This window comes from Athene cunicularia (genome assembly GCF_003259725.1).
Source record: "Athene cunicularia isolate RWA chromosome 18 unlocalized genomic scaffold, athCun1 chr18_part1, whole genome shotgun sequence".
NCBI lineage: Eukaryota > Metazoa > Chordata > Aves > Strigiformes > Strigidae > Athene > Athene cunicularia.
In genome coordinates, this window is record NW_020799123.1 from 4,034,572 (window position 1) to 4,057,050 (window position 22,479).

At 37.4% G+C, this 22,479-nt stretch overlaps 1 protein-coding gene across 1 annotated transcript in view; it reads right to left on the bottom strand.

Annotated features, from left to right (window-relative positions):
- Positions 1-3,132: 3,132 nt before the first annotated feature.
- Positions 3,133-22,479, bottom strand: part of FOXK2 (forkhead box K2) — a 68,854-nt gene continuing 49,507 nt past the window's right edge. The window contains exons 4-11 of the mRNA XM_026861231.1: positions 17,780-17,974; positions 14,923-15,070; positions 14,318-14,464; positions 11,230-11,423; positions 10,226-10,401; positions 8,901-9,197; positions 8,440-8,649; positions 3,133-5,339 (exon numbers count right to left, since the gene is read on the bottom strand). Of these exons, the coding sequence (XP_026717032.1) occupies positions 5,143-5,339; positions 8,440-8,649; positions 8,901-9,197; positions 10,226-10,401; positions 11,230-11,423; positions 14,318-14,464; positions 14,923-15,070; positions 17,780-17,974 (1,564 nt within the window). The 3' untranslated portion in view covers positions 3,133-5,142. The remainder of the gene's footprint in view (positions 5,340-8,439; positions 8,650-8,900; positions 9,198-10,225; positions 10,402-11,229; positions 11,424-14,317; positions 14,465-14,922; positions 15,071-17,779; positions 17,975-22,479) is intronic.

Genomic DNA, 22,479 nt, shown 5'->3' on the forward strand with positions numbered 1-22,479 from the left:
GAGCACCCCACGGACTGGGAGGAAACAGGCCAGGGCTGCAGACTGTTCACCGCTGAAGGAAACGGCAGGATCTGCACAGTAAGTCTAAAATATGACTATTCCTGAAAAACAGTGTATTTCCACCAGCATCAGCTACTGAAGTATACAGATTATGAATTTCTTTTGTATTTAAAAATAACCAAACACCTTCTCTTGCCCTATTCTGCTGTCTCTTCCCATAGCGCCCATTGCACAGCTCAGAATCCTGAAATGAGAAGTGAAAGATCAGGCAGTGCAGTAAATCCAACAATAATTCCAAGTATTTGCCAGCAGGAGCTATTTCTTTCAGAAACAAATATTGCTTGCAGAACCTTCAGGTATTCACATCAAAGTAGCAAATAAAAGATGAATCCATAAAGTTAGAAGACGCAAGACACAGGACTAGTTCTTGCAGATGGAGCTGGGGCAGGCGCTGCTGACCCAAGCACAAAGGCGACAGAACAACGACCGCTTCAGACAGCCCCTCGTGCTGGAGTCCCACGCTACTGAATCCACCTCTTTCTTACTGAGCCATCTCAATGCCCCCGTTTTACTGCAGGGTTTTTTTACTTCTTCCCCAAAGGTTGTATTTGTTTAAACAAGCCAGTGACTCTGTTCTGTTCTGTAAGAGATTCTGTGGAATTTCACACAATAGTCCATTCTTTTTGTTAAAGGAACAGGTTACGCTCTTTCAGCTTCCAATATTCCAGCCCTTGACAGTAGTTTCACAGCCCTTTGACTTCTCCTCACCATTTCTTCAAAGTATTGACATGAAAACCTGACCCAGCATCCTAGAGAATTTTTCTAGTACTTCAGACAAAAGCACTTCCCCGACTCTGATGAGAAACAAGAACATAACTAATGCATAAAAAGAGGATCAGAGACCAAACCAACATTAATGAAAATTATTCCAGTAAGCACACATCTCATAAAACTTTTTTTAAAAAATAATCATCTCTCTGTTACCATGGTAGCCTGTGCTATCAACACACTTGTGGCCAATGGTTTTTGAAGTCAAATCACTGCACTAATGCAAATCCCTGGCTACGTACCTAAAATCAGCCCCAAATGCTAACACAACTTCTAGAGGAATGAGCCTCTGATACATGCAGAAAATTATTTAGTCTGGCTTGATTATTAATAGTTGGGAAAGAAAACAAGTAGAAACAGAAATAAAACTTGTTTTCATCTGTGAGTCCACAAATAAGATCAAGAACAACCTGATGGTTAAAAGCAACCCAGACACTAACTTCAGACATTTCCTTTAGCAATTAATTGTGTGTCACTATAGTGCAGGATTCTTGGTAAGAATGTTAAACTATGTTGTTAAAACATGTGTGAAGAAAGGGGCCGATTGGGTTAGTAGAAAGCAGCACTCAATTCAGTGTAAATGAGATGTATATATATAAAAAATATTATTTTTAGATAAATATCTATCATACACATGTGTGTCAATATATATATAAAAAAATCACAACTATACAAAATCATAATCCAGCCTGTACTGATGACTACCAACCACTCAAAATTTACCTTTTGGGGACAATTAAATCAAGACACAAGACAAAGATTCGCACATCGATTGCTGAAACTTCCGAGTTCCACTTCTGGATGTAACGATTCTAAAAAGCAACGTTTTAAAATGAACCTGGTATGGTAACAATCAGGTAACTAAAGGCAAAGTCTTTCCAGTTTTGTCTCCTGCACAGAAATCTGTACTGTGAAGCAGTTTATGAAGCAGAAGTGCTCTTGCAGGTCACTTTTGGCATTAGCATGGTACAGGTATTTACCTTAATCAGCACAATTAAAATGGCGCAATAAAGACTGCTACCAGTGTGGTAAGTGCACTGCAGTGTGGGCAGGGGGGAGGCAGCAGCTCAGAACCAAGACTAACCACACCGAGCAAGAAGAATTAGCCTTTCCCACCACTCCACCACCAGCCCCCTCTCTGCGTCGAGGACTCGGTGTCGCTTTGCTGGATCACGCGATACCCTACAGCTGCAGCACGGAGGCAGAACTGCGATGTCCAAGGGCAGCAATATCCCCCTGACAGGAGACCAGGAGAAAGCTGCCGCCTTCCCAAACCTGTGGGAAGCTGCCACACACAGTGGGATCAAAACCAAAGCGGGCGTAAGGTCAGGGAGAGGGATCTCTTGCAAGAAGGACAGAACTTGCCAGCAGCGGAGACGAACGCTTCCATCGCTAGAAGCCAACGCACGCTTGGGTCTTCCACAGGTCAGAATTCTGAGTCTTTTTCAAAGTAATTTTGAAGATTACACAAAAGCTGACTCTTAACAGAAAGAAAGAGCAGGCAGCCTAGAAGGAGCACAAAAGGAAGTAATACCATGCATTGTAAAACACAAAATGTAACTGGAAAGAGAACATCAATTCCTAAAGAGAGGTCAAATCTCTACGTACACGCATTACCTGAAGAGATTTGCCTTTGCAAAAGAAAGACGGCCCTGACGGCAGGAGGCCAGGATGACTGGCACGTTAAGATCAACTTAAGAAAGGCCACGAGCATCCTCTCAGCAGCAGCAGTGTGACAGGAGTCTCAGCCTTTGCTACTCTGAGGTACCATCACTGAATTAATACTGGGAAGCACATAAATACGTAGACAAACCAGGAAACAGTTTTGTTTCAACAGTCCGACGACTCAATTTAGTAAGGCCTGACACGTAAGACGTAGAAGTCTGCATTAGTCAAAAGCACTGGGGATTATCCCGTATGAGCATTCTTCAGCAGCCCCAAGAGCACGGATAAGCAGATGTTATTTTTATGTAAGAACGTAAGCAGTTTTCTCACATCGCACACAGCTTTTTCACAGGGTTTATCCATCTGAATGAAGACGCCTTCTTGTGCCAAATTCCACATGCACCAAAAAGTGTAAAACACCACGAGGTTGCAGGCTCGGGAGCCAGGCTATATTCTCATCTGCCCCTCTACCCAGGAGGACACCACATCCCACTTGCCTACCATTAACTGATAGTAAGGATCCCCTTGGCTTGTTTGGTCTGATACCGTTTCCTGTGGCACTGCCAACATCAATCGGATTAAGCACTCCAAAATATACATAAATATTTCAAACACGCTTGTTGAGTAATTTCAACTTAGTTGATTTGCTGAATAAAATTTAATTTTATTTAAAAAATCTTATACACTATTATTCACCTAGCCCTAGTTGTGAACAGATTCTCACTTCTGAAAATAAACCACATTCTAGTCAATTCATTCAACACCAAATTAAATTACTAGTACTGGATTTTTTTTTCTTAAAAAAAGTATGTTAAAACTTTACTTTTTTTATTTTTAAAACCTCTAAAGAAAATCTTGCAATTTTACAGAAATGTTTCTTTTCAGGTTATACTTTTTTTAAATGCCTGTTATAAATTCAGCTTGTGTAGAGTTTGTTTTTTTTCATAGTTTTTTAATATGTATTATCTGCAGAGACATTGTAACAGTTCCATTTTGTGGATGAACACAAAACTTGTACAGATTTCTCATATTTGGTCTTTAGGTAAATAGTTCCCAAAAGCTGCCTAAATAAACCACTCCAAACTGTTCAGTCCATCATGAAAATACAGTTTTTCCTTTCATAGCAGGAAAGGAAATATAAATAATGCATCATTATTACAGAAAATGACAAAAATCAGATTCAAATTAAGCCAACTATCTAGCTTTCACTCACCTTACTGCATGAGGAAATAAGACATTATGTGAATTAAAGACTGAACAGCAGCCTTATGTTCAAATTTAATTTTGAAATGTAAAGTGGAATCTATTACCATAATTAAAGTGAGAAATTACCAATACACTTTTAAATGTTCAACTGCAGAACACACACTTAAAAAAAAAAATTATTATAATAATATGGTAGCCACTGTTAGAAAACCACAACAGCTACTCTTAATGGAGACCCCAAAAGGTCAGTGTATGACATCAAAAGTGTTACGGAGAAACTGGTCAGATTAATTTCTACTGATGGGTGCTTAAGCTTAAAAATATCGAATATACCTCTGACAAGATAATTTTACTCTTTTTAAAAGGACTTGTGATAAAGAATTTCATCTTTCTAAATGAAGAACAGTCTGTTATCTTAAACATACACAATATTAAGCGAGACTCTTGTTTTACTTTAGACTGGAAAAATATGCCAGGGACAGTCAAAGTCAACACAAAGTAACAAACAGCAAAAGGTAGCAGAAAGAGAAACAGGTAAGTGCAGCTCTGGTCAAATTCATAGCAGTTCTTTACGTCAGTTAACGGCTCATTTACATTGTAATTTCTAATCAGTTACATGCAAGCCCAAAGAAGCATTTGATCACTACACATGGTAATAAAATTTGATTAAATTTATCAGGCAACTGCTAAAATATGAAAATTTGCAGATGTAATAAAGTAGCTTTATCTGAACTTTAACAGGACAGACAAAAGTAAATCATTCCATTGGTTAAAAAAACCCTACATTCAGTTTTTTACCAAACAAAATTTCACATGAAAAGTATTGTGTGATTCCAAAGTTTCCGGAGTAGAAATGGAGTGATTTGAAATGTCAAAGACCCCATTATTTTGCAAAGAAATGAAAATACACCTCAAAAATTTCTAATTCCACATGTGAACAACAAAATACTGCATATCTACCAACAACTGCATCGGGTAGGTCATTATGAAAGGCTAGCTGCCAAGATGTAGGAAATGGCTCCTTGCCTCTGTTCCCTTTAAGGAATATACAATCGTTTGAAACCAGTTCACACTAAGCGCTTATCATGCTGCCGTTACACTGAGATACTCAGTCCTTAAAATAATCTGATAAAGATTTTTTTAAAGCTGCAGCCCTCCCCAACACTGTATTTCTCAGTGTGCACAGTTCGGTAGGGGGCAGGGAGGAGCGGGGGTCACAGCCTCTGGAACAAGATGTTTTGCAGTTTGACTTTAAATTACCAAGTTTTAAGGCCACCTGTGTTGTTTTTTTTTTCAGTGCTGAAAGTTGAAGTCTGATCACAGGGCCCCTTTCCCCACTGCGTGAGAACATGTTCCAACATTTTAGGTGTTATACTTAAGTGTCTCCTTTTGGCACCATGGAGTTTATTTTTTTTTTTAAAAAAAGAAAACTCCCCTAAGTTTCTAGTTCTGGCTGCCTTTATCACTCACTGCCACAGATGGGGTGTCCACGTTAACAGCTATGACTATGCTCTCTCCATCTTCTGTTTTGATACGTTTGAGTTCCTGCTGTTCTGACTGGTCTCCGTTCTGGCGCTTTGTTGGAAGAGATGCCGATGCAGATGCATGAGTTGCTAACATATGCAAAGGACTCGCAGCAGCTGTAAAAAGATAATAAAAACTTCAGCATCCTAGACCTTGTCAAAACAGATAATACTGAAAGCAAACTTGTATTTTCATTAAAATTAAAAATTCCTTTATTGGTACTATGTGGGGTATCAGCAATCCCAACTGGGGTTCAGGTCCAATTGTTTAATCTTTGTACAACCTGAAGGACATTTTCCCAACTCACTCAACATTCATGCAGATTTGGACAAAGGCAGGAGAACGGGGAAGTATCTCCATTTTGTCAATGGAGAGCTGGAGACAGAGAAGGACTAAATGACTGAAAGCCAATCTACACCAGAATTTGTGACAGAACTGGGAAGCAAATTCAGAACCCCTTTCAGTATGTTCTGGCCATGTCTCCGATCTCTGCAGAATGCATTGCTTGGCCTGGAAGGGGAGCACCACCATGTCAGTCATCTGTGGCCATAAGCTATTTAAGAAAAGCGACATAATTCACACCGCCACGAGATGTACCCAACTCAGGCAGTAATGCCTCTGACAGATGAGACATTTACTCACAATGTAAGAAAAAGGCAGCGCTCTAATGAGTAGTAGCATTAAGAAATGAGGCATTTGATTAGATTCAAGGCACAGCTGAATGAGATCAACAGAAATGTATATAGTTCAAAAAGCCTATACAGGATTTTAATCTTTCTCATTTCATGGAAGAGAGAGTCCAAGTCACCATTAATGGGTGAGTACAGTCCTTTAAACCTTCCACGACATCCAAAAGTTCCTTCCCTCTACTTGCTGTGAACAACCTGTTTCACAATAGCAGCCCTGACTTTATTATCAACTAGTCAAATGTCTTTGCTACTAATGCAAAATACTAATTATATATTTACTTATTCATTGAATTTCATAAAAATTTATCTAAGCATTATCAAACCACCTGCTTACCCCCTCCCCCAAGCTCCTTTTATTCAGCACCAGCACTTTGGTGTCATTATTACAGCATTCCCTGCTAGTGGAGCTTAAACATGAGGTCCATAAGGAACTCTTATTTGCTAAAGTTGTTACTTTTTTTTTTTTTTCTTTTTTTTTTTTTTTTTAGTAAGCTATCCTAGAGAATACCTGGGATATCTATCACCTCTGCATGGAACCAAACTGGTTTGTACTTAGTATTTACTGGTAGAACAAATACTTCAGAAAATAATTTGTTCTTGTATCTCAATGTTCATTCATTTTCTATTAGAAAAGCTATTCCTTCTAAAATTGCTTAATAGATGCCACAGAGATAGTTACATCTGAATAAAACACCTTACTGCAAATTTACTGTTACTTAAACAAAACCAAGAAGTTTACCCCTCATCTTCAAACACACATTAAGACTATTGCTGCATTATTCACTCCGAGGTGTGTTTAATATAAAGAGACTTGCTGGCTGCAGCCACAGCTGATACACAGAAGTATGAAATACACAAAAGAACACTGATGTTTGAAATCTACACTGAAAGTCAAAATAAAGAACATCTAGTTACATCATTTTAGTCTGCAATAAGAGACCTGAATTTATTTTGGACTTCACAGCTTTCAGTTAAACTGACGGGTAGTAAAAAGCGCTGCCAAAGTGTTTTGCTGAGAGTAAGATCTGAAAGCACCTTCTATCTACAAACAAAAAATGTCAGAAGAAACAGTAGTTGCGCTGGACTTCTTAGCTTTCAGATTGCACAGATCTTTCTCCAAAGGCAGAGATAAACAAACACACATAACAAATGTGTGTGCAAATACAGATGTATGCACGTGAACACAGACATGTGCAGATGTATGAGTGTCAACACGTCTTTGTAGACACATACAAACAAATCTGTGTTTCTGTAGGCCTGGTCCCCCCATTTAGATGCTTTGCCTGGGAATTACCTGGTGTGTTGCTGGTTTAGGAGTTACTGTAACAGAGACCAGCACCTGGAACACACCTCACTTGCTGTTCAAAATGTGAACATCTCATGTGGTATTTAAGCCCAGGAATCTCAAAGTGAAAACTCCCGTCACTGCAAGCACACCCCTAACAAGACACAGTGAAATAGTGAGAAGCACCCCAATTCTACTCCTACATTCAGGCACATTCCTTAAACACACCCAGTAGCCATGAGGCTTCCCTACCAAGGAAAACATGTTGAAATCAGTTGGGTTTTCAGAGTCCAGGAAAGAGACAGAAAGAATTATTTCTTACTTTAAAAAAATAACTTTTCAGTGTATTTCATGACTCTCAGTTCAATTCATATATCCCTTCTGGCAACAAAAGTGCACATAAAGTCTGACAGAGATTGCTTTTGCTTTACTTAAGCTGGAAATTAAGTGGAACCAGACAAAACACTGACCTATAAATGTCAGCGATGGAAGAAGAGCAGAAGAGAAAGTAGGTATTTCACTTAATCAGAAAGACTTAGAGCAAAAATACAGGTAATAAATTGATATAAGGCCGCCTAAAACTATTTCTGTAAGCCTTTTTTATGACAAAAGAGCTTATTCAGTATCAGGTAACATCTCAAAGTGAAACTGTTAGAACAAGCTGTGTGCACCTGCAAAGCAAACCAGAACAATGTTCTGTGAACAAACATGAGTGTATGAAAATTATGACAAAGTACTGCCAAGTCTGAGAGGGGAAAGATGGTATTCAGACAAGAATCATCTCAAAATCTTACAGAATTTTTGTCATTTTTAGTACAGGTTCAATAAAAACAGAATAAAAGTAACAGTTCAAAAAGCCAACCCACAAGCAAGTTCTGTCTTGTTTTCCTGTTGGTTGGATCTTGACAAATCATCAGGGGAGCAGTTACCATATTAATGGCACTGTTTTACAGGAACTTCTTTTAAAACTTGTTTATATCCTGGGTTTAATGAGGAGAGAGGACGGGTTGTCACCACTAAGTACATCCCTATAATGACCACAAAGAGAATAAATAGCTGTTCAGGTAATCATCAATGAGGAGAAACACTGGTTCTTACCAACAGGGAGGGAACAATTTTTTGCAGAATTTAGTTTTCAGTGTAAGAAAGACAGGCATGAAAACAGAATTCAAAAATTCTACACTGGTCACACTGAGGTTTTAACACATACAAAGCAACAGAACATTTTAACCCAGTACGTACCAGCGTTGCCCTGTCCTTGTATCGCAGTGGTGATAGGTACTATGTGCGTTCCGTTCTGCGTTACAGTTTTTATTGGTAGCTGGTGTTGACCTAGAGGTGCCTGTTGCACTATAGTAACTGTCTGTAAGGGTGTGGTCTGAGATGTCTGAATTATACGACTAGCAGCTCCTATTGCAGCATGACTAATAGCAGGTATAGGCTCCACTTTAACTGAAAAACAGAAAATAAAATATTGTTAAAAATAAGAAAGTGTTAAAGATCCATTTCTTTTAACTCAATCAACCCTCAATGAAAAAGTTTTATTACTCACTCCAACATATCTCAGACATTATGGTGCAAAATCCCCAGTTTTAGCCAAACATTTCAAGTGTTCCCCTGGAAGTAAGTTTCAAATAATGATCCTTCTGTATAAAGAGCTAACAAATTAACAAAGCAAACCAAAGAACCCCACAGGTTCTCACCTTTTACTTCCTTGTGGTCTCCGTTCTCTTGAGGTTCCACCTTGGGCTGGGTTACCATCGCAGCTTGCGTGACTACTGCCTGTCCAGCTACAGTGTAAGTGTTTGCTGGTGCTAATCCAGTCACGTTTGTGACAGACACAGCTGGTATCTGGTGGACAACATGAACTGTCTGAACTACAGGCTGCTGGGATGTCGATGTTGTCACAGGAGTTGCAACAGTGTAGGTGACGGGTTTAATAGTTTGTGGTAGCTGCCGTTGTACAGTAATTAAAACTGGTTGGCTAGATAGAGGTGATCCTACCAAGAAAGAGATAAAAATCAGGCTGACAATTTTAATTATTTCTTTTAAGCCAGTCACTCTTTTAAACTTACACTAAAGCCTCAGAAGATTAACAACCTCCTTCACTAATGCCTGAATGATCCAAAAGCTAAAACCGGACAATGAAGATTATGGCACATGGCTATTCCAAGCCACGTATTCAAGGTAAGTGCTGTATTAGCAAAGACCCAAACACCATTTGGGCAAAAGCTCCCCTACCTCTCCCCAAAGGCAGCTGTACTACCAAAACTATGTTTAACACTCATTTAGTAAAACTATCCCCTTCCATCAATGGGAACATATATGTGTTTCAGGTATTGTGTGGAGCAGGTCTGCACAGGCAAAGCTCTCAGCTTCAAAGGCTGGGGAAAGCCTGGTGTCCCTGCTTCAGATCATGTCTGCCTTCACCACGGAACAGTCACCAGCACTTCTGTAGTACCAGAATATCACCAAGAAAATGGATGGCAAAAGTATATAAACCAAGGTAATGAAACAAGTACATCCTTATTCCATCATGTCTTATGATCTTTTTTTTTTTTTTTTAATAGGAAATTTCTTATCACACAAATTTATCCTCATTCTCTATCTTTTTCAATCCTTTTTATCCCCACCTTTGAAAGGATGACATAACTACAGATGTGAGACATTTGCTTATTTCTGTAACCCATGTAACATAAAGGTTGTGGGTTTGGGTTTTTTCTAAACCAGAAAAGAATACATTCTGAAAGGAAGTGACAACTGCTGTAAGACAGTACGGTCCTATACAGGACAGAAGCACAACCTCTGCTTGGTAACAAAGTGATCAAGGGTGCTGAAGAGCACAGAGAGAACAGTCTGTATGTATGCAACCAGAATTTCCCTGGCATGTTTATCAAAGATTTGCTGTAAATGTTAAGAGGTTAAGTATTTCCCCTTTTTTTTGGTGTACAAGTGAAGTCTTGGTGATATTTATATGTTAGCCCTCTCCCACCTCCAACCCCCAAAGGCTTATTTCAGGATTCCTCACCTGGGGCACTCTGTGCAAATCGCGCTTCTTGTATTACCGCTAGTTTTGGCTGGATAGCACTAGGCTCAGGTTCCATTGGGACTGGAGATCCTTCCCTGGACAGACTCTCGGGGGTCTGGACTCCACTGGAGTGCGCAGACAACACTCCAGAGTGATTAGGAGAAGCTGGGGCACTTCTGTATTTAAAAATGAAAGCAGCAGCTGATGTGTTTTAACTTCTGAACGGTGAAAGACAGTGACCTTCCTCTAAAGAGACCATAACACACACTGCCCACAGGAGGGCACCTCTGCCTTCTGGCAAGTACAGTTACAACCCAAAGCAGTTCTGATGATCTTTTATAAAGCTTCTGTTAAACAGAGACAGAATTTAAAAGCAAACTTCAGGTATAGTTAATGGAGAAGAAGTGGCTGGATGCCTTCTTAGGGAGACTCTCTAAATCTGTGAAACGTGAACATTTCTTCTGGTGGAGAAGAATGGTGAGCAAATTTCAGTCTACAGGGCAAGTAATAAAAGATCTGCACCAGCAGAAAGGCTGTAACTTTACAGAGAGAATAATTTAAACTCATGTATTTCCCCAGCATGAATTCTGCTTGAATGTTATCAAACTAAATATATAATTGTCATCTCTAAGTTCAATAAAATACTACTTGGTATTTGATAATTTTCTTTGCAAATAGTTTTTAAATGCAGTAGATGGCAGTTAGAAATTAAAATTATAAATCTGTAAAAAGAAAAAAACCCCAAAGGTACAGCAAGGCTTGCTTACATTAACAATCTGACAGTTAGTTATGCAAACCGAGTCAGTTTTTTAATGCTAAAAACAAGCAATAAAAACAAGCCTAGTGTATGGGGCAGCCTCCTAGCAAATCACACAGAATTCAAATACTGAGTCTGGATGAAATTAAATTACTAAACTTGTGACTGTATCCAAAACTATCAAGTCTGTATCAGCCTGAAGATTAAACAACAGCCATAGTCTTTTTGTTCATCTGTTTTTCCTTACCTAGAAGAGAGTGGTCCCAGAGGGGTTCTAAAGCAAGGTACTCCCCTAGGCCGCCTTTTCCTAAAAGCCTGCTCTATTAATTTGCTTTCAGAGGCAGGGTCTATCCTCCAGAATGAGCCTTTGCCTGGTTCTTCCTGGGAACGTGGTACTTTGATGAAATAACGATTCAGAGAGAGATTGTGACGTATTGAATTCTATGGAACATAAAAAAATATGTAGAATTCATATAACTTTTCCAAGTCAGAATGTGGCCTACTGCAGCAGTTCGTACTATAGGAGACTCGGGGTTCAGCTCTAATTCCTTAATTCAACAGAACTCAGAGCACTACAAAGGCAGTGCCATAAACCTGAAAGGACTCTTGCATTTTTCAACTCTTTCCCAACAATTAAAAAACCAGTACGCTAACGCAGCAATAACAGGAATCCCATTTAATTCTCTAATGAGAAACATGGTGATTGCAACAACTGTTAGAACACTACAAATACTTGCGCATAACGCAGTGGGGAAAAAAAAAACCAACAAAACCAGTCTTCATACGCCACCCTTCCCCAGGTGTCAAAGAAAATATCAGTTCATTCTAGGAGGGCCAGTGAAATACAGCAAATACTGATTCTGATCTTGTATGATAACCTTGTTACTGTTCCACAACACAGAAAGAAAAGGTTAAATCACACAAGTTCCAAATGCAGCTAGATTGTTGGGAGTTCACCCACAGTCCAGTCTGTCTCAACAAAGGAGCCAAGGATTTAGTGCGTCTAGAAAAACAACAAATGGCAGCAGGTCCTAAAACAGCTCTTCAGCGAGATCTTCATTACTGCACTCTAGTTTGCATATTACTTTATCCTCACTTTGCTGTAACACAAACAACTCTTCAATCGGAGAGACTGAGAAAACTGCTAACGCCCTGAAGTGGCTGTATCTATGCTTGGTTTTATACACATCATTTTTTTTAAAGATAGAAAACCCCAAAGTATCTCTAAATATTAACACTGAACAAGAAGAAAATAATGATAAGCACACATACTGAAATACTTGTGGGGGAACAGAGGGAAAAAGGAGAAAAAGCTTTACGTTAAAAAAGCTCTTAAAAATTTTCAAAATCAAAAGCAGGTCTTGCTCAAATGTCTCAGTTCATGACCCTGATGGCAAGTTCGAAAAACTTAAAGCAATGATAACCATGTATGGTTTCTTAAATGCAAACTGATGAAACCAGAAATGGTTTTCCCTGCCAAAAACTGAAACAGAACTAGAAAGATGCCAAGAACATGTTTATAAATTGTATTTATTTCTCCATATGCTAGAATAAAAGAGTAGATCCAAGAGTACCTGCTAAACAAATTCACAAAGAGGAGTCTTCAAGTGTTTACCAAAATGAGACCTTTATATAATAAAGGATATAAATACCTCAATACTGTTTGTTAAACTATAGGATTTAGATGCTATACACATGTATGTCCCCTGTTTTGGATAACATGCACATACATAGCCTCAAATATTACTTAAAACATCTATCATAACTCACCCTAACTGTAATCTAACATTTGATGAATAAAAACTAGCAGAGCTCTTCAGACCTGAGGTACACCTGTTAGTGTTACAGCAGTGCTTTACATGACTAGTGACCAAACAGCATCTGATTTTCAGCTTCTCCAATTGTTCTTATGAATAGGTGCCAATTAATTATTCCAGCACTTACTATATGTCTGCACCTTGGTTTTGTCAAGTATTATATATCTAAATACATACACTGTGCTAAAGGCAGAATTCTTTAACCGTGCATTTCAATGTCTGTGCATGTTTGGCTCCATGATGCTTTACATAAAGAAGCATTATACACACAGATATTCAAGGTATTTCAGAATAGGGAGCAAAAAGCACACCAACATTTTATAAACAGAATCTTGTTGCTGAAACAGATTTGTTAGTATGACTGCAGCCAGGATTCTGCACTGCTTATGTGTAAAAGGGAAACAAAAGAGACTTCCTAGTCACAACAACAGCTAAGGCCTTTACTAGCCAAACCATCAGCAGCAAAAAGCTTGGAACAGCTACATTCCCCACTAACCTTGGAATTCCTCTAAGAGTAATCCAATTCTCATATAGGCCCTATGACAAATAACCATGTGATTAATATTTTAAAATCTAGTCCTCTACTGAGGAGGCACGTATTCTTTAGTCTTCTACAACAAGTAGAGTCTTAACACTTCCTCACTTTTCCCCTGCCCCAGCCTCTCCAAATTTTACTTCCCTGAAAATAACTTCAGAGCATGCCTCTGCCACAGCTCATGACTGTACTAAGCAGCAACACAGTGTAACTGATACTCCATGATCAACAGTACAGTCCGAATGTTATACTGGCAAACTGGCCAGTCCTGCTAATTGTGCTCTTCTGTCCCTTGCTGAAACTAAAAACAGCAGCAAAGGCACTGAACCTTTATGTGTGTCTGGAAAGACTATGCCAGACTGATTCATGATCAGTTAGTCATCCTGGCAAATGCTGAGGTTGGTCTCTTTAAAAATGAAAGGAAAGCAGAAATTAATTCTACAGAATTAAAGGATTTGGTCTAACTCCATACAGAAATGATTAAGTTCACGAATAAAAAAGGGCACATAACAGTGCAAGATAACAACAGATAACACACGCTTGTTCCTTCACCTATTGCATGATAAAGATCAGCATTTTCAAGTAAAACTGAACTTGTAACATTTAATATCTTAATTTTATCTCAAGATAACAATATGGATGTTTACACAGTTATAAGTTACAGAGCACAACTACATTTCCAGATAGCATATGGATATTTAAATCCATAGTGCCAATTGTACTTTTCTTCCCTGAAAGTCTGAATCTATCCCTTCTAGACATTTAGGGAATACCATTCCATGAATAAAGCAATGTTTCCAATACAGAATAATGTAAATTGCCTGCTTTGTTGGAGAGCTTACAATCAGGAAAAAGACAAACACACTCATTTGACAAATGCTATTTAAGAAGGGCTGTTACGCTCACCAATTGACTTCTTATGACCATCTACCGCTGCCAGTATTACTCACAACTAAAAAAGACAGTCCAGAAATCAAATTTACCTGCCAGCCCTTGTCCGCTGTCCTGTAGTATGGATAATTTTTAGTTATGTGCGTATAAATTCCATTTAGTGTAAGCTGCTTATCAGGTGCCATTGTAATTGCTTGTACTATTAACTGTGCATAGGAGTAAGGTGGTTTAGAGTCGTCCTGTACAAGAGAAAGAAAAGTCTGCATCAATAAACTTCAAAGATACACCCGCCTCTTTCTACATCAAAAAATACAAAATACAATTACCTTGATTTAAGGCACTTTTGGACAACCAAAATCTTGAGCCAGAAAAGAAACTAAGACAAATTTTGCTCTTCTGATTAGCAGATTTTAAGATAACATTAAAAATTAGGGGAAACACACAATAGTAAAGAATTTTCAGTAGCCTGTAAACAGATATATAACTGAAAATACACACAGACCCTCCCCCAAAGGGAAGAGAGCTAAGTAAATAACTCCAATAAATACATAAATAAATCTAATCACAAAACCCTACAAACTGTTTTTAAAGTCTGTAATGTTAAATTATGACTTAATGCACATTAGCAAACAAAATTTCAGAAGCCTTACATTCACTTATAATGTAATTTATGGGATTGATTTCAAACAATGTTTACCTTTGGGCTATCTCCACCCGATGCCTCCTTGTCATTTTCTGACTGTGAATTGTCAGCCATTAAATGTAGGTCAGATGGTATTACACGACTCATTTTGTACCCTGAAGAGCCTGCACCACGGGGGCTAGATGGGCAGGAATTTGCAGCACTGTAGAGCATAAAAAGAAGATCCTACTATTTTGTTATACAGTATATCACCACATTGTGTCTAATCAAAAAGCTCTTACTGCAGAAAAGCCCACTACAAGAGCTTCTAGACTAGAGTTAAGGGTCTGTCAGTATTTCCATGATAAACCCCATCTTCCAAGCCTTTCTAACTCATCCATGGGAATTAAAAACACGGCAGGAAGAAACCTGTCAAATGAAGCTCAGGCTCTCCTCCTCAAAAGGATTAACTGATTTATTAGGTTTTTCTCTGTGTTTGTGTTAAGATTTGCCAACAGAAAAGTCCACTTTAACTGCATAAGGAACCACAAATTTTAAGACACTCGCTTGAAACAAGAAACACATCTTGCATGAAATTTCTGCCATATGCTTGTATTCAGTCTGCTCAAAAAAGATCATCTCTCCTGTGCAGTATTTTCGCATATTTGAGAAAATATAGCAAGCAGTGAGGAAAAAAAAGTTTTGATTCTCATTTAAATCTAAGCCAACATTATTTTAAGTGTTTACAAGTATGTGCAAATACGTACACACGCATATGCATGTATAAAAATCATAAACCTATCTATAAATGGGATGTATCAGCACCAACCCATCTAATTTAACACACTGTTAGGCCAACAGAGCAGATACACTGTTACAAAGCAAAAGATAGTGCCAAGCAAATGAAAGAAGTGTCTCTTGATACCTCATGTTTTGCTATCTGTCACAGAAAACAAGATAAAATTGTGTAATTCCACTGTAACATCTTTTTAACAGTTGTCCCCGTCTTGCACAGTCCACAGAACCACAGCTGCGCAAATCCAGTTGTCTTCTACAGTTTCCATTTAGCCAACAGGAGACAGTCATTGGGTGATGTCTGTCCCCTTCCCCCAAAAAAATTCTGGCAGTTCTCTACAAGGACACATACTTCTCAGCCATTCATACTGTAATTCAACACAGCCCTCAAAAATTTCAAAAAAGTTAAAAAACTAGAATGACAAAGCCTGCTGTGCCTCCAGAACCAGCCTTATCTTCAAAGACAAGCTCTAACCTAACTTGAATCTACGGTTCAAAACATCAAGTAACAGATAAAGCCAGAGAACGTATGTTTAAATTTATACAATAAAGCTTTAACAAATTTTTAACTGTCAAGTTTTATTTGTCTGTCTGGCCTCTTTTTTGCTACCTCCCTTTTTATGTACAGAACAAGGCAGGCATTGTAGATTGGGTAATATATAAAAATATTCGAGTTTCCCATCACAAGAAATCCACCAACAATTTGCTACTACAGATATACTATACAAGGAAGATTGCATTTTTTAAATGTTGTACAGAAAAATCCTTGATTAGAGCCAAAATGTGTAACTAATTTTTTTTTTAAATATAGGTCAATGCTGTTCTATGTTTTCACATACCAACTGACAACATCCCTCTACTGTGCTCACTTTAGCATATATTGACAAAGCGACACATATGGTATAATCAAAGCAAGTTTACAAGTCTTCTACAAAACAGGATAATTTGAAGAGAAACTGTCAAGCTTTGCTCTGAAAATAGACTCAAAACTGTAGGGTCTTTTTTTTTTTAATAAACTATACTCAACAGGTGCATGAAAGCCCTGAAGACAATTACAAAATTCACAGTGAGGCAAAGACTGTGATGATATATGTGGTTATTATCCAAAATATTTATGAGATGCTCTGTCATTTCTTGAGCAAGATATATTTTGCCTGAGTTTTAATAAGAAAGCAAAACTGTTACACAGTTAAGTCTAGGTCTCTTTACTTACACCATTTATACAGCTCTCATTAAACACTACAATATTGAGATCAAGATCTTGACAAGCATGAAAGAAGTCAATTATCATTACATTTAAATTTCATTAACAAGATCTAAATTTTTTTAAAAATCAAAGAAATCTTAACTCAAGATGCAGAAAGTGAGAGGAAGAAAAAAACTTTCAAAAGCATATGTGACTTTGAAACACAACTTTCAGTGCCTTTAAATGAAATTTTTGCTCCTGAACTTCCTATGAATTTTTAATATTGTGTCTAAACTAATTTTACCAGTTTGTGAAGACAGCTTACTAATTTTTGAGTTTTGTTGCAAATAAAAAGTCCAACCATGGCTACAATTACCAAACTAAGCAGCACAGAAAGTAAAAAAACCCAGATTAACCCCCCTGCCGAAGATTTCCCTACACTAAACTCTGCATCTCTCACTGCATTTTAAGTAAAACTTAAGTCTGTTTACTTCCAGCAATGACTAGTCAGTAATCATGGCATAAGAGATCAGTCTATTATCCACACTAATAATAACAAAAGCTGCATTTTTTCTGATGGTAAACCTCAGGGGGACAGTGACCATCAGAATGTTTTAAAATTGTGTAATTTAGACTTATATAAAGTGTTGCCATAACCATGCAAAAGTTAAAAGCAATCTAAATCACCTGGAATGCAAGAAAAAGATATGCTCCTTTGCTGTGCAAAGAATGCCAGGCTCCTGAACACACTGTTACACATTCAGCATATTAAATTTGAATATTCGAGGCTGTTTGTGCAACTATCTTGTTAGCAGAGTGGTGATTTTCTCCAAAGCAGGTAATGCTGAGCTTCAACTCAACTTTTACACAAAAGCAAAATACTTAATTAGAAAGCTGTCTCAAGTCTGTAACCATACATTGTCCTATACACAATCTGCAGGGTTTAAATACCTGATAGTTCCTGTGGGAGAAGGGAGAGGGCTGATCAAGTGAGCCATGTTGTCTGGAATGTTTATTGTTAAGGGAGAGATCTGGGGTTGCACAGGCTTCACTGGGGACTCCGGGGCCTCCTGTTTTTCTCTCTTTTCATTGGACAGAGCTGTGAATGTTATCTTGATGTTTGTACTGGGAAACCTGAAAGTACAGCTGAAAAATAAAAAACAAATATATAAGCTACTTGGTTGCAGAATGTAAGATTTTCTGCCTAATTTGCATGTATCACCTAACCTTATCTGAAAATGAAAGGGTAAGGTATCTTATGTAGTTACCTGTAACATCTTCATTTTACAGATCATACAGAAAGATCAATGTGACCAGAAAAAGATCCCCTAATAAGCAATTTTAAAATTTGGAAAGAAATATAAGCAAATGCAATTCTTTGTAACAAGGGCAGTCTGTGCATTGTCTTTAAATTTCTTGATCTTGAAACTATCCCTAGAAGAAGTACTGTTTTGAAGACAAAGGCTATTATTTTATGATGCCAACAAACAGCTTCAGCAAATGAACAAGTCAGTTCCTGATATCAAGATTACTCAGGAGCATAAATATTGGCCAATTTGAGGTCTACCCAGTTTCACAGACTGGTCTAACTAAAAGATTTAGCTTCTTTTAATTAGTATTTTAAGAGAAATCAAACATATACCAATCCTATTCCTGATCATTTAGAGAGTATTTTGCTGTTGTAGTACTACATACAAATATTTTTTGCAGAGCTGAATTTAACAGCCAATTTCAATGAATTGCCCATTTTTGTATATTACCAAAGATTGCATGCCAAAATTTAAAGACTAACGATAAATTTAAAATTTGGAAAATTAAATACAATGAATGTACCTTTAAGTATTTTCCTTTCTGCATCTCTGTATATAGCATTTAGAAGTTAACCCAATTAAACAGAACAGGCTATTTATAACTTCCCAGTAAATAAACAGACTGAGCAAACAAGAAACTTAATTTTGTTTCAACAAAAGCATCTATAAAAATAACTTTACTATGTCCTCATTCTTAAGCTGTTAGACTACAGTCAGCACTAAACCCACAATTATATTCACACACCTCTTCCACATGATGGAAAGGACTTTTCAATGACACAATACCCAGAAACAAACCTTAGAAATTTTCTAATTTTTTTAAAGTGATTCTAGATAGAGCTAGTTTTTATAAAGAAAGGAAACAACAGCATGTGGAACAGGCCTAAGAAACATAGCTATGAATGCAAGATACAGACTGTAAACAAAAGTGATCATTTCTCTGGAAAAATATATTAAACACAAAAGTGATGTAAGAATTGGAAGGAACACTTAGCTGTGGAGTAGCCTTAAAAACACTAACTCTCATGTGTTTTGTTTTTTTATTTCTGAAATTTAATCTAAGGATGTTTATAGAACAAAGGCAGCATTTGATTTTCATTTCTTGCCACATGCACCACAGTGATTCTTTTTTCCTACAACACACACCCAAGAATCAGGAAAAAGAGAAAGAATCGACAATGACCTTCCTTTTCTCTCAGTCTTATCGTCAGTATGGACCATGTCCGAATTTAACAGACGACCTATTTCTGAAACATGCTTAATGTACTAAATTAGGAACAGAATCTATGCCAAAAAACTGCACACACATTTCAGCAAGAAAGTTAAATGGACCAATTTCTGGGTTGGGTAGTTTGTTGGGGTTGGGGTTTTTTTAGCATCTTTAGTAACAACTCATTTCTTTGCTTCTTCCAGTAGAAAGTATTTTTTGTGTATATTGTTTTAGTGACAATAAAAATGGTCTCAGCTCTTTTGGTAATAAAAATGTTTTCTAAATATTTCAGTTACTCAGCAATAATAAAAACACTACTCTAAGTGTATACAAAGAGGGTAATCAAATGCATCCTTTTTGCTAAAGATTAAATAAAAATCCCTGTGAGAAAGCAAACAATAACATCTGTTTGACATAGAGACAGGTTTAAACTTTAGTCACCTGTTCTGTGTTTTTCTGAGGTTATTCCATACCTGCAAATTTAACTTAATGCTTTTCAGACCAAACTTATTTCAACTTAAGGAAAACATGGGAACAATCTGACAGCTTTAGATGCTCACTCACTGCTTGGATTTCTTACTGCCTAGTAAAAAAAATCCAGTACATAATAATCAGTAACCAAAGCCCTACAGTGCTGGGGTGGAGTAAGGATAGGGAGGAGGCAGATCTTCACTACTTAGTCACAAGTACCAGCAATATAGAAACATGTAAAATGTATACTCAATAATTCCTCATAAATTCCATGGAAGTATGCATATTGAAACATCACCCTTCTCACACTACTGCACTATCCTCATGTATTATCTGCCCTGTGGGCATCTTTTGAAAAAAGGTACAGGCAGCTTACTCTGAAATCTCTGCTTTAGTCTTACCTAATTAGTATAGCAGAGGCATGATGCCCTCAAATGTCAATCAAGTTTGGAAAAAAAAAAAAAACAAAACAAAACAAAACAAAAAACACCCCCAAAACCATGAGCTTTGACTAATCAAGGGTACTGCACAGGTTATAAGTGTGCCAAACATACTTGGAACTTATAGTCAGGAACTATATTAAAACCTAAAGGTGTTACTGTTACAGTTTATAACATTTCACATTTTTTGCTTAAGATGGCATTATTAAGGAAGACACAATACACTTACAAATCACTATCTGGTTAGAACATGCAAACACTTGAGTATTATCAGGAGACCACATCTGTCAATTGGTTCATATTTGTAAACAGTGTTTTAATAGAAGTATGGTTTTTTTCTAGCTGGAATTCAGCCAAAAAGCAGAATAAAGAGTGTATACTAACCAACAGATTTTCTGAATAAATTGCATTAACACAAATGTATTACATTTACTTCCAAAAATCAAAGTAAGGAATGTGTTCTAATATGATCAGAATCAAGCTGGTTTTGGCATATTCTTTAGTTATACAGTGAACTAAACAAAAACCACAACACACCCACAGGGAGAGACCTGATCAAACATTTAGTCTACTGCAAGCCGAATTTTATTTTACTCACTGTTTAAAGTGTTTACAATAGTTTCATGATGTGCTACCACAGGATGGTTGCTACAGAAGAAACTCTTCTATACAACCCACTTAAAAAAAAAAAAAAAGGAGGAAAGAAAATAGTAGTTTTGCAAGCTGTCACTCTTTGCCCCGTCTACACAACTAACTCTATCATTCTTCCTTTATAGGATGATGCCATTCAGAGTAGGGAATCAAACAGAGCCAAGATCGATCCAAAAGATTCCTAAAAACAAATATTTACACAACATCCATGTTTCAACAGCTATATAATGAAAAGTGTGTTAGGTATTTAAGTGATGAAAACAAGTAGCACTGTTTAGCTGATGTGCCAATGTTGTATTTTAGGAATTTCAAACAACTATTTACAGTACCCAAACAAATAATTTGTATATGTAGTGTTTATGATGAGTACTTGCCTTGTGTTTTCTACAGAGCATCACAAAGGACAGCATGCAATCTAGGAAACTGCAGTAGCGGCGACACAACTAAAATGCAACTCCTGATCCTAATTATTCTTTTTTAAAAAGTTCATTCTGGGTTGACTACCGGAAAACAGACAAAAGTATCAAATAATTTCAAACTATTTCCTAGAAAACTCTTACTATCTCTACAGCTCCCAGCAAGACAGAGACATGCTGATCCAGGCACTACCTCTAAAGAGTTTAGCAACTTTGTAGGGTGGCCAGATAAGTGTCTTGTGGGAAAATGTGGAAAGTCTAGTTTTGCCACATCTGTATTTCTAATATTTTCTCACTTCTCAGCAGTTTCGTCTGTACTGCAGGGAAAACCTAATTATACACTTGTAATACTGCCTATATGAAAATACCATTTGACTGAAAATGAGGAATTCTATTCTGTCTACATCTGGGGAGCCAAAACACAGAAGTAGGAATTCAATTTCCTCCCTGTACATAAACCCTGCTATGACACTTAGTGTCTCAGTATCCTTTGAATTATTCCATTTTATTTGTCTTTTAAGAACCATGACAGAAACTGGGACAGAAGCTGACACTCTACTGCTTTTTTATCAGCACCTCCAGATTCTACATTCAAACAGATTAGAGGGGTTCATCACTAATAACCCCCTAAGTCACAGTAGTTACAACTGTATAGTTCAATTCTTTTACATTGATTATGACACTGAACACCAGTTAACTTAAGGATGCCCCTATTTTTTAAACAGATCTAAAAGAATAACAAGGTGAGAGTTTTGAAATTCTTGATTTACTGAGAGCCAAGGAGAGCTTCAACTTTTTACATTAAAAAGGTAAGACCCAGAAAAAAGAACCTAGTCAGCATCTGGGAGATGGCTTTTCTCAATTTTTTACATCAAATACATTAAACAAGCATGGGCAATAGTCTAGCTCACCTCAAAGAGAAACTGAGGTAATTAACAACACCTGTACCAGTAAACAGACCTTTTCCAACTTAGGTTTTCTCTGGTAAGATGATGCTATTCGTATTTCCTTCTCCTCCCCTATTTTGATCAGTGAACAAACTAAACACCATGGAAATCACCGTATTCTAGATATGGCCTGCCTTCCATGGAAGGGAGATTTGAAAATAATTTCTTTTCTAATTCCTCTTACCCATCTACTTAGGACTCACCTC